The sequence below is a fragment of the Ranitomeya imitator genome, chromosome 7, assembly GCF_032444005.1.
Source record: "Ranitomeya imitator isolate aRanImi1 chromosome 7, aRanImi1.pri, whole genome shotgun sequence".
NCBI lineage: Eukaryota > Metazoa > Chordata > Amphibia > Anura > Dendrobatidae > Ranitomeya > Ranitomeya imitator.
In genome coordinates this window covers 7,394,011-7,405,457 of record NC_091288.1, presented here as the reverse complement: position 1 = coordinate 7,405,457, position 11,447 = coordinate 7,394,011, and the positions used below count along the sequence as shown (strand labels likewise).

Genomic DNA, 11,447 nt, shown 5'->3' with positions numbered 1-11,447 from the left:
GCAGATATTGGGGTACCACCTTTCCCCTGGTCCCAGTCTTGGATCTGGTATTTTTGTGCAGATATTGGGGTACCTTCTGTCCTTGCCTCATGGCCTGATTTCTGGATCTATTGCACATACGTGCAGATTTTTGGGTTCCCCTTTCGATCCTGTCTCATAGTCTGGTGTCTGTGTGCAGATTTTTGGGTTCGGTTCCCCTTTAGGTCCCGTCTCACGGTCTGGTGTCGGTGTGCAGATTTTTGGGTACCACCTTCCCCCGGGCCCCAGTCTCAGATCTGGTATTTTTGTGCAGATATTGGGTACCACCTTTCCCCTGGTCCCAGTCTCAGATCTGGTATTTTTGTGCAGATTTTTGGGTACCACCTTCCCCCGGGCCCCAGTCTTGGATCTGGTATTTTTGTGCATATATTGGGTACCACCTTCCCCCCAGGTCCCAGTCTCAGATCTGGTATTTTTGTGCAGATAATGGGGTACCTTCTGTCCTCGCCTCATGGGCTGGTTTCTGGATCTGTCGCATATATGTGCAGATTTTTGGGTGCCCCCGTGCCACCCTCCCCGGTCTCAGGATCGGTTTTGCACCGTGCTTATCATTATATTGGGCAGCGCGTTTCGCCGTTTCTTCCAGGATCCGAGCTCGCGGGAATAGCTCTTCATCTGCTGGAACCAGTGTTGAGTTCGGGAATAGTCAGAGTCCCGGAATACAAACCCTTCCCTCCTGACCTCCAGGAGCTCAAAGGTATCGTCACAGTCCGGGTCAGAAGACACCACACAGTGGGCAAGTCTCAGGGGGTCCCTGAGCATCACAAATTTTCCATTGCTTTTGTCTTTGATAAGCACCAGGACGGCGTCTTTCACCGTTCTGTCGGAGGAGCCGGCGTCCAGGCCGGAGTCTGACGTTCTCTTTACGTTGGCCATCAGTAGCGCGTGCACATTGTGGAACTTTAGAGCCTTGCACCCCTTCTTCACCCATTGCCCGTCTGTTGGCTGAGCCATCTGCAGGAGCCCCTCTTTGATGAAGCGCGTCTCCTCCCGGGGCCAGCCCACCTGCTTGATGGCCATCTCCCGCATCTCGATGTTGGTCACCTCCCTGTTCTTCCTGCTCTCCCTGCGGAAGGTGCGCAGCGTCCAGGGGTTCCCCTCCTGCCTGGTCTTCATGTTGATGTGCTCCAAGTGCGACTCGATCCTGCTCTTGGCCTCCCACAAGCTGCTGTGATCCGGGTGAAAGTCGGTTGTGCTCTTGAGGATCCGGCTCAGCAGCAGCGGGTACTTGGTGGCCCTCTGTAATGGAGCCATGAGGAAGGATCGGAGGTTCATGCGGCGCAGGGCAGTGTTATCGTTCTGAGACACGTCCAGAAAGATCCTAAAATGAAGAAACGATGGAGAAGACTTAGACATGGTCAGGACGATCCTCAATGTCCTGCAGTATGGAGAGAGGCAGCTGATTATGGCAGACGCAGATGCTGCAGCACCTCTTACTGGCAAAGTAACCTCATATCTGAATTGCACCTAAGTGACCATTACAGAATGTGAGAATTGTGGAAAACGTGATCTCAGTAATGGACCTTGGTCCTGTGTCTGAAGATCTGATCCGTTAGGTGTGGTGGTCCTGCGCGTCTCACCTGAGAAGCTCCTTCTCTTTCTCCAGAGTGTTCAGCGTGGCCATGGAGGTCGGTTGCTGGAGGCAGTAAGTCTGGAAGGCAGGAAGCATGTTCACAAAGTCCAGGAAGACCTCCCCGATGCAGACGGTCAACAGATCATCGTCCCCCTAAGAAAACACAGTGATAAGTGTGAGCAGGACCCTGCAGCCGGAGCTTCTCCTATCGGTCATGTTAACAGCGGGTTTTGCTGCGATCAGCGGGTTGGATCTACTGTCCAGCCTCGGGATTACTCCGTCAGTTCGTGTTCCATTTACCTGGTCGAAGGCTTGGTCTATCTCCTCCTGGAGCACGTCGAGGAACTTCTCGTTGAGGTCGATGAGCTCTTGTATGTTGCTGAACACCACAGCCAGCTGCTCCCGTGTCAGCAGTCCGGCCGTCTGCATGGGCAGGTAGAACTCCTCCTTGATTATCCGCAGGTCCTCGCCATAGCTCGATTCTGTGTTGACGAACTCCAGCACGGCCTCCTTGCGCTCCGTCCTGCGGGTGACGCATCTCGTGCACAGAGTCTCTCTCCTCTTTCCTCTGCTCTCAGGGTTCATCAATAAGTTGTTCTCACCGCAGTCGATACATGGCCGGTGCGCCTCCCACGCCTCTAGAGAAGCCGACGCTTCCGCTACTCGAGCTCGCCACTTTCTGGACAGTGCGTCTCCAATCCCGCTGTCCGCCCTCTCCACCTCTCCAGGCTTCACGGCTCGTGTGCTCCCTTCACATTCTTCCCTTTCATCGTTGACCCCAACGATCCCGCTGTCTGTGCTCAGGCTGCTGATGTTGCTCCAGCGATGGCGCGATCGGTACGAGTGACCAGCGGGATCTTTACTGGAGCTGCATGCGGTCGTGGTGTTGGCCTTCATCAGAACCGGCCCTGTGCAATACAGAAGATGACGATCAGTAATGTCACCTGTCGATGCTCGCTGACCATGTTCTCAGGTCATAGATCTGTTATTCGGGCTGCATTCACACGTCTGATGTCTCCAAGCATGGAAAGACTTCTCTACAGTCCCAGCATTATCCCAGATCTAAATATATGGAAGCCACACTGATTAATTGTGTAAGATGACATGAGCTGTAATTCCAGCCATGACCATGGGCAGGAGAGGCGACATATCTGACATGTCAATAACTCCAGGACAAGACGTTTCATATGGAAACGCATTAACATCTCCAGGGCTAGAGCCTCTGTTTTACTCAACGTAATTTCAGCAATTTCACAAATATTTTGCATTTCTGATCATAAGTGAACTCCAGTAGCATAGCTACCAGGAGGGGCAGGGGGGCGGCCCCGCGCTCTGAGGGGCCCATCCGGAGCTAAGCTACTGTAACTGTATCAGCGTGCACAGCGCACGACACAGTTACATTCTGCAGCAGAGCAGAGAGAATCAATCTCCCGGCTCTGCCACCTGCGGCGCCCCTGAGTAGGAAGGGGGGCCTGGTATCACCAGTGGGACCCCCACCCGTCATCACAAGATCAACTGAATACATACAATACACATCGTACTGCATTGATGAGAGAAGGAGCGTCATGCTCCCTCTCCCATCATCCCCCTCTCAGCGTCTGAAGTCACCGACGCCGACACTGACAGGGGGTCGCAATGACATCACTACTCAGCGCCTGCGGTCCGGAGATGTGCGGGAGCTCGGAGTAGAACAGAAACCAAGAGGAAAGGTGAGTATTTATTTATTGTTTTATTGGGCTGCATTACACCATAGAGTCTGCCTGTGGGGGCTGCGTTCTATTAGAGTCTGCCTGTGGGGGGCTGCATTATATTACAGTCTGCCTATGGGGGACTGCATTCTATTAGAGTCTTCCTATGTGGGAGCTGCATTATAATATAGTCTGCCTATGGGGGGCTGCATTATATTAGTCTGCCTATGGGGGGGTTGCATTCTATTAGAGTCTGCCTATGGGGGCTGCATTCTATTAGAGTCTGCCTATGGGGGCCTGCATTCTATTAGAGTCTGCCTATGGGGGGGTCGCATTATATTAGAGTCTGCCTAAGGGGGAGCTGCATTATAATATAGTCTGCCTATGGGGGTCTGCATCATACTATAGTCTGCCTATGGGGAGTGCATTATACTATATAGAGTCTGCCTATGGGGAGTGCATTATACTATAGAGTCTACCTATGGGGAATGCATTATACTATAGAGTTTGCCTATGGGGAGTGCATTATACTATATAGAGTCTGCCTATGGGGAGTGCATTATACTATAGAGTCTACCTATGGGGAGTGCATTATACTATAGAGTTTGCCTATGGGGAGTGCATTATACTATATAGAGTCTGCCTATGGGGAGTGCATTATACCATATAGAGTCTGCCAATGAGGCGTGCATTATGCTATAATGAGGACTATCTGGTGCATTATTCTATATGGAGGCTATCTAGGGGGTCATCATACAGTGTGGAGATTACAGTGAGGGGGCTATCATACAGTGCTGGAGCCATCAAATAGTTTGGGGGATATTAAGGGGCCAGTATATATACAGTGAGGGGCATCATACTGTGTATAGGGGAGCTGTACATGGGGGGAGACTCGGGACATTATTAAATGTAAAGTGGGCACTTATTGTTATAGGGGATCTCAGGTTACTGTGACTTTCAAAGGGGGGCACACAGGGCATTATTCTTTCTAGGGGACAAAATATGGGCACTGTTTTCTAGGGCACTTCCACCAGTCTCGCCTCTATTGAACACCACCATATACCGGGGCGTTGACCGAACCTTTCTACCCCACACAATGCAGTAAAGCAGAGAATAAAATAAAAAAGGGAGCGCACTCAGCTCGCTAGGTGGTGCGGGCTGTACTTGGGAAAACAGCCACACTCTTTGCAGAAGTAGTAGTGGATTTATTCACATGTGTTGAAAACATTTATTTTCATACAGCAGGATAATGATAGTGAAGTGACGTTTCAACCCCGTTTAGGGTCTTTCTCAAACTTCACTGATGTGTTTGTAGAAAAAAGTGGGTATGGTCCCTTTAAAGGCTCCGTATAGTGCAGTGGTGGAGTATCCTGCTTCTGGACTAGTGACAAGCAAGATACTCCACCACTGCACTATACGGAGCCCTTAAAGGGACCATACCCACTTTTTTCTACAAACACATCAGTGAAGTTTGAGAAAGACCCTAAACGGGGTTGAAACGTCACTTCACTATCATTATCCTGCTGTATGAAAATAAATGTTTTCAACACATGTGAATAAATCCACTACTACTTCTGGAAAGCATAACTTGATAGAGTGAAGCAGAGATTAGTCTGTACAGATGTGAGGACCTGCAGCCTAAGAGCTAACAGGAAAGCAGCAGAATTGGGAATGCAGCTCTGGAGGAAATGGGTGCATGGAAGATGGTGGCATGCAGGTGCGGTGCATTGGTCGGCTCGGACTGACTGACAGGTACCATTCTCTCTGTCCTGCCTCCTCTTCTGAGCGTGGTGACGAGCAGCCGCTGCAATTTTCAGCTCTAGCTGTTTCCTCTTCACGGCATCGGTGGGCATGGGGTCGCTGAAATGTGGGCGCAGACGACTCCCACGTTGGGCCTTTCCAGACTCTGCAGCTTCGTGAGTCATGTCTGAGCTGGACCTCCGACACCCAGGGCCGCAGATCTGGAAGACAAAGCAAGTAATGACGATCCCCCCATACCAGTGACTCCACGCGGCCCCTCGCCCACTCTCCGGCTGCTTCCATGTGCTGCAGGCAGTGAGTGGACGGAGCTGCAGTCAGTGAGCGACTCCGTGTTACTGCTGGAGATATGTGGGGGGGCACGGGACAAGTGTGAGGGGGCACAGGACAAGTGTGAGGGGGCACGGGATAAGTGTGAGGGGGCACGGGACAAGTGTGAGGGGGCACGGGACAAGTGTGAGGGGGCACGGAATAAGTGTGAGGGGGGCACGGGATAAGTGTGAGGGGGGCACGGGACAAGTGTGAGGGGGCACGGGACAAGTGTGAGGGGGGCACGGGACAAGTGTGAGGGGGCACGGGACAAGTGTGAGGGGGCACAGGACAAGTGTGAGGGGGGCACGGGACAAGTGTGAGGGGGGCACGGGACAAGTGTGAGGGGGCACGGGACAAGTGTGAGGGGGCACGGGATAAGTGTGAGGGGGCACGGGACAAGTGTGAGGGGGCACGGGACAAGTGTGAGGGGGCACGGGACAAGTGTGAGGGGGCAAGGGACAAGTGTGAGGGGGCACGGAATAAGTGTGAGGGGGCACGGAATAAGTGTGAGGGGGGCACGGGATAAGTGTGAGGGGGGCACGGGACAAGTGTGAGGGGGGCACGGGACAAGTGTGAGGGGGGCACGGGACAAGTGTGAGGGGGGCACGGGACAAGTGTGAGGGGGCACGGGACAAGTGTGAGGGGGCACGGGACAAGTGTGAGGGGGGCACGGGACAAGTGTGAGGGGGGCACGGGACAAGTGTGAGGGGGGCACGGGACAAGTGTGAGGGGGGCACGGGACAAGTGTGAGGGGGGCACGGGACAAGTGTGAGGGGGGCACGGGACAAGTGTGAGGGGGGCACGGGACAAGTGTGAGGGGGGCACGGGACAAGTGTGAGGGGGGCACGGGACAAGTGTGAGGGGGGCACGGGACAAGTGTGAGGGGGGCACGGGACAAGTGTGAGGGGGGCACGGGACAAGTGTGAGGGGGGCACGGGACAAGTGTGAGGGGGCACGGGACAAGTGTGAGGGGGCACGGGACAAGTGTGAGGGGGGCACGGGACAAGTGTGAGGGGGCACGGGACAAGTGTGAGGGGGCACGGAATAAGTGTGAGGGGGCACGGAATAAGTGTGAGGGGGGCACGGGACAAGTGTGAGGGGGGCACGGGACAAGTGTGAGGGGGGCACGGGACAAGTGTGAGGGGGGCACGGGACAAGTGTGAGGGGGGCACGGGACAAGTGTGAGGGGGCACGGGACAAGTGTGAGGGGGCACGGGACAAGTGTGAGGGGGGGCACGGGACAAGTGTGAGGGGGGGCACGGGACAAGTGTGAGGGGGCACGGGACAAGTGTGAGGGGGCACGGGACAAGTGTGAGGGGGCACGGGACAAGTGTGAGGGGGCACGGGACAAGTGTGAGGGGGCACGGGACAAGTGTGAGGGGGCACTGATCTCACAGCCATCACATCGGCATCCGACTGACTAAAAATTCCCCCGTAATCACTAATCTGAGGGCACAAAGCATCCAAGCTGGCAGCGTATTACGCTCATGAGGTAAAGACCACACATTGCCCACCACCTAATGGAGACCGCGGCATCGCTCCACCATAAGGAAGGTTGTATCCTGCAAACTCCCCCTGATCCTGCACCCGGCTGCAGCCACCCCCATACTTACACTAATCTTGGGGTCACAGGTCCGCTCCTTGCTTTTACAAATTTTTGTTGCCATGGATACAGCGGATGATTGACGACTCTGTCGCTCTGGTGTGATATCGGGTTTTTGGGTGTCACATGATGCATTGGTCGGGGCGTCAGGACTTTCAGAGCTGCAGCTGTCCGGAAAACAAAATGACACAATCACTCAGGTGAATGTCAGGAGATTGCTGCAATGTATCCTGCTCCACCTGCGCCAGAGATGAGTCCACAATCAGCGTTACTGCAAGAAATAATCAAAAAACCACGACGCTCGCGGTCACCAGACAATAGTCACAGCTCGGTCAGGGGACGGTGAGAAGACGCTGCAGAGATGGATGGGAGGCTGCAGTGCCACGAAGTGCATGACACCACCTAGTGCAGCACCACCACCTACTGCACTGCTACCACCTAGTGCAGTGATACCACCTAATGCAGCGTCACCACCTAGTGCAGCGCTACTACCTAGTGCAGTGCCACCACCTACTGCAGCGATACCATCTAGTGCAGCACCAACACCTAGTGCAGTGATACCATCTAGTGCAGTGCTACCACCTAGTGCAGTGCCATCACCTAGTGCAGCGCTACTACCTAGTGCAGTGCTACCACCTAGTGCAGCGATACCATCTAGTGCAGCGATACCACCTAGTGCAGTGCTATCACCAAGTGCAGTGCCACCACCTAGTGCAGTGATACCATCTAGTGCAGTGCTACCACCTAGTGCAGTGCCACCATCTAGTGCAGTGCCACCACCTAGTGCAGCACCAACACCTAGTGCAGTGATACCATCTAGTGCAGTGCTACCACCTAGTGCAGTGCCACCATCTAGTGCAGTGCCACCACCTAGTGCAGCACCAACACCTAGTGCAGTGATACCACCTAGTGCAGCGATACCACCTAGTGCAGTGCCACCGCCTAGTGCAGCGCTACTACCTAGTGCAGTGCCAACACCTAATGCAGCAATACCACCTAGTGCAGTGTCACCACCTAGTGTAGCACTACTAACTAGTGCAGTGCCACCACCTAGTGCAGCGCTACTACCTAATGCAGTGCCACCACCTAGTGCAGCGCTACTAGTGCAGTGCCAACACCTAATGCAGCAATACCACCTAGTGCAGTGTCACCACCTAGTGCAGCGCTACTACCTAGTGCAGTGCCACCACCTAGTGCAGCGGTACTACCTAATGCAGTGCCAACACCTAGTGCAGCGCTACCACCTAGTGCAGCGCCACCACCTAGTGCAGCGCTACTACCTAGTGCAGTGCCACCACCTAGTGCAGCGATACCACCTAGTGCAGTGCCACCACCTAGTGCAGCGATACCACCTAGTGCAGTGCCACCACCTAGTACAGCAATACCACCTGGTGCAGTGCTACTACCTAGTGTAGTGCCACCACCTAGTGCAGCGCTACTACCTAGTGCAGTGATACCACCTAGTGCAGCAATACCACCTAATGCAGCGCTACCACCTAGTGAAGTGCTACTACCTAGTGTAGTGCCACCACCTAGTGCAGTGCCACCACCTAGTGCAGCGCTACTACATAGTGCAGCGCTACCACCTAGTGCATTGCCACCACCTAGTGCAGCAATACCACCTAGTGCAGTGCCACCACCTAGTGCAGCAATACCACCTAGTGCAGCAATACCACCTAGTGCAGCAATACCACCTAGTGCAGTACCACCACCTAGTGCAGCGCTACCACCTAGTGCAGTGCCACCACCTAGTGCCGCGCCATTAGGCTTTGTGCAGATGGAGTTTATTGAGGCGATCAAATCAATGAGATTTCAAGTGGAAACCGCTGAACACAATGTCATTTTTTAGTAGTGTGGTGTTGTTGTTGGTGGTGTTGTTGTTGTTGTTTTGCGTCAGATTTGGAGCAGATTGCAGGAGGACTCGGAGAAGTGACATGCACTCTTATCTTTTCACCAAGCATTTTCCAAAATCTGAAGGAGAGGAAAAAAGAGGCTGAAAACCAGCAAAGAAGAATAATCTACATATATAATTGTCTAAGGGTCACTTCCGTCTGTCTGTCCTTCTGTCACGGTTATTCGTTCGATGATTGGTCTCGGCAGCTGCCTGTCATGGCTGCCGCGACCAATCAGCGACGGCCACAGTCCGATTAGTCCCTCCCCTACTCCCCTGCACTCACTGCCCGGCGCCCGCTCCGTAATCCCCCCCACTCACCGCTCACACAGGGTTAATGGCAGCGGTAACGGCCCGCAGTACCCCGAGACACAGTGTCTGCAAACAGATTCTGGTTTGGCTATTATCCTAAGTCATGTGACGAGGCTCGTTAAAGGGACGACATTGACTGTTAGGATGGCTACTTCAATAGGTGGCACTAGACTTCTAGCCCTCTTCCTCTCTGAAGAGACGATTTGCATAATTAGCAAAGGGACATGCGGTAATTCTTGCTCAGTGTCGCCATCTCCAGACCATTTCACACATTACACTCAGACATCACATTACCTTTTCTTGATCAGATCCAGGGCCGATCCTATGAGGCCGTCCTTCATCTTCTGCAGCTTGGCGCCATAACCGGACAGATCAGTTGCTTCTAAAAGCAAAGATGGACAGCAAGAAGAATGGGCTTCAGAAGGGAGACCCTGCTCAGCCATCCCGGGGGGTCCACTAGCCATATGCGACACATGGGGCTCACACACCACAAGCTCCTCTTTCGTGCTATGCATGTTAAACGCCTGGAATGGAAACCTCGAAACAGGACAGGAACAAATGGGAGCTGTGAACGCCGGCCGACATGAGGGGGGAGAACTGCGGTCTGACAACCTATCCTGTGCAATGGCCGGATCTCCAGTGATGGCGCCACCGTCAGGCTGGGGAGGCTCCTGCAGAGCACCGGAGTCTTGTCCATGGGCCATGCGTGGAGAATCAGGACCGGCCGACTGGTCGCAGCTGGTGTCCGGCTCAGGTCTTGAGGCTGCACCAATGGAGGATTCCGCCGGTTGTACGTGGACGTCGCATTTCTTTTCCTTACTGCGCATCCTCTTAAATTCTTCAAATGTTGGGATGTAGAATGTGCCTTTATTACTTGGCCTTCCCGTGGCGTCTGCCTCCACCGCTCTGCCCGGCCATGGCCTCTGCTCCTGGAAGGACTCTGCCGTCTTTGACTTCACCAGACTTTGGCTTTGATTTCCTTCTTGATGCAGTGTCAGGTTTGGGGAGCTGTTTTGCCTGCGGAGCTGCAATCTCCTTCTCGCCTCCTGCTTTATGTGCTCTGGGCTGGCTCTGGGGTGTAGGAGACTGGTGCATTGCCTGGTTGACGGCATTGTGCCCCTTGGAAGTGCCGGATGACTGGCAGGTATGGCACTACATGGTGCCTTGTGTTTGCAGCACTGGCATAGTTTCTCTGCTGCTTTCTTTGCCTTGCAGCCAGCTAGACAAGCCTGGGGGCGCAGGGGCCTGCTGGGCTCTATGATTTTGGAGCTGTGAGTCCTGAGCTTCTCTTTGAGTTCCCTTTTGGCATCACCATAGGAGACCTTGTCATCCGCTGAAAGAAAAAGCCACTGATGAACTTTGGCAAAAGGAGGCGCAGGAAAGTCCTGTTGGCCATTATTTACTCTCTCGGACAGGCCCTGGAAAAGCGTATTTCCTGCAGATCCTTCTGAAAGGTGTCTGGTGCTTCTACAGTGCAGAAGAAACTCGCTATCCATGCTCCGATAATGTGCAAACACGCTCGATTCTGCCCAGTGCAGATTCTCCAAGCTTCGATACAGCCTAGGTTCAATAGCTGCGCCCAGCGGTGCATTCCCCGCATGGCACGCATGCAGAGGCCGCAACTGCCCGCCAGTAAGATGGCAATCTACATTCTTTAATGGATGCATGCTGCTCAGCGAGGACGTCTCCAAGCCATGGCGGGTGCACAGCAGATAGTTCTGGGGACTTGGAATGACTCGGGAATGTTCATGCGTCTCATCAGCGAGGATGTATGTCATAGCAGATGGACATGGGCGCTTTGCACACGGATGTTGAAGGAGGTAGAGGGGTCCCTGTAAGCAGCCGCGATGATGCTGAGCGTCCATAGCATGGAAAGCAGCGGCTCAGACTGCTGAGAGTACTCACATTCTGCCAGAATTATTGAGCTCTTTATGTGGAGACCATGATGGCGATATTGCTGAATAGATCCAATCAGATGACGCATCCTGAACAATGAAAAAAGAGAAAAAGAACATGTTTATGGTGCTTACATACAATACTCTATAATGATTACAAAAATACTGCCCCTATGTACAAGAATATAACTACTATAATACTGCCCCTATGTACAAGAATATATCTACTATAATACTGCTCCTATGTACAAGAATATAACTACTATAATACTGCTCCTATGTACAAGAATATAACTACTATAATACTGCTCCTATGTACAAGAATATAACTACTATAATACTGCTCCTATGTACAAGAATATAACTACTATAATAC

General features: G+C 53.1%; 1 protein-coding gene across 1 annotated transcript; it reads right to left on the bottom strand.

The window, feature by feature from the left end:
- Positions 1 to 426: 426 nt before the first annotated feature.
- LOC138644350 (uncharacterized) lies at positions 427 to 11,156 on the bottom strand. The gene is made up of 6 exons (XM_069732629.1): positions 9,471 to 11,156; positions 6,984 to 7,140; positions 5,057 to 5,261; positions 1,913 to 2,520; positions 1,620 to 1,765; positions 427 to 1,360 (listed from the first exon to the last, which is right to left on the bottom strand). Exons 1-6 carry the CDS (start codon positions 11,039 to 11,041, stop codon positions 562 to 564), a joined length of 3,486 nt encoding a protein of 1,161 aa, XP_069588730.1. The 5' UTR covers positions 11,042 to 11,156; the 3' UTR covers positions 427 to 561.
- Between the last annotated feature and the right edge of the window lie 291 nt (positions 11,157 to 11,447).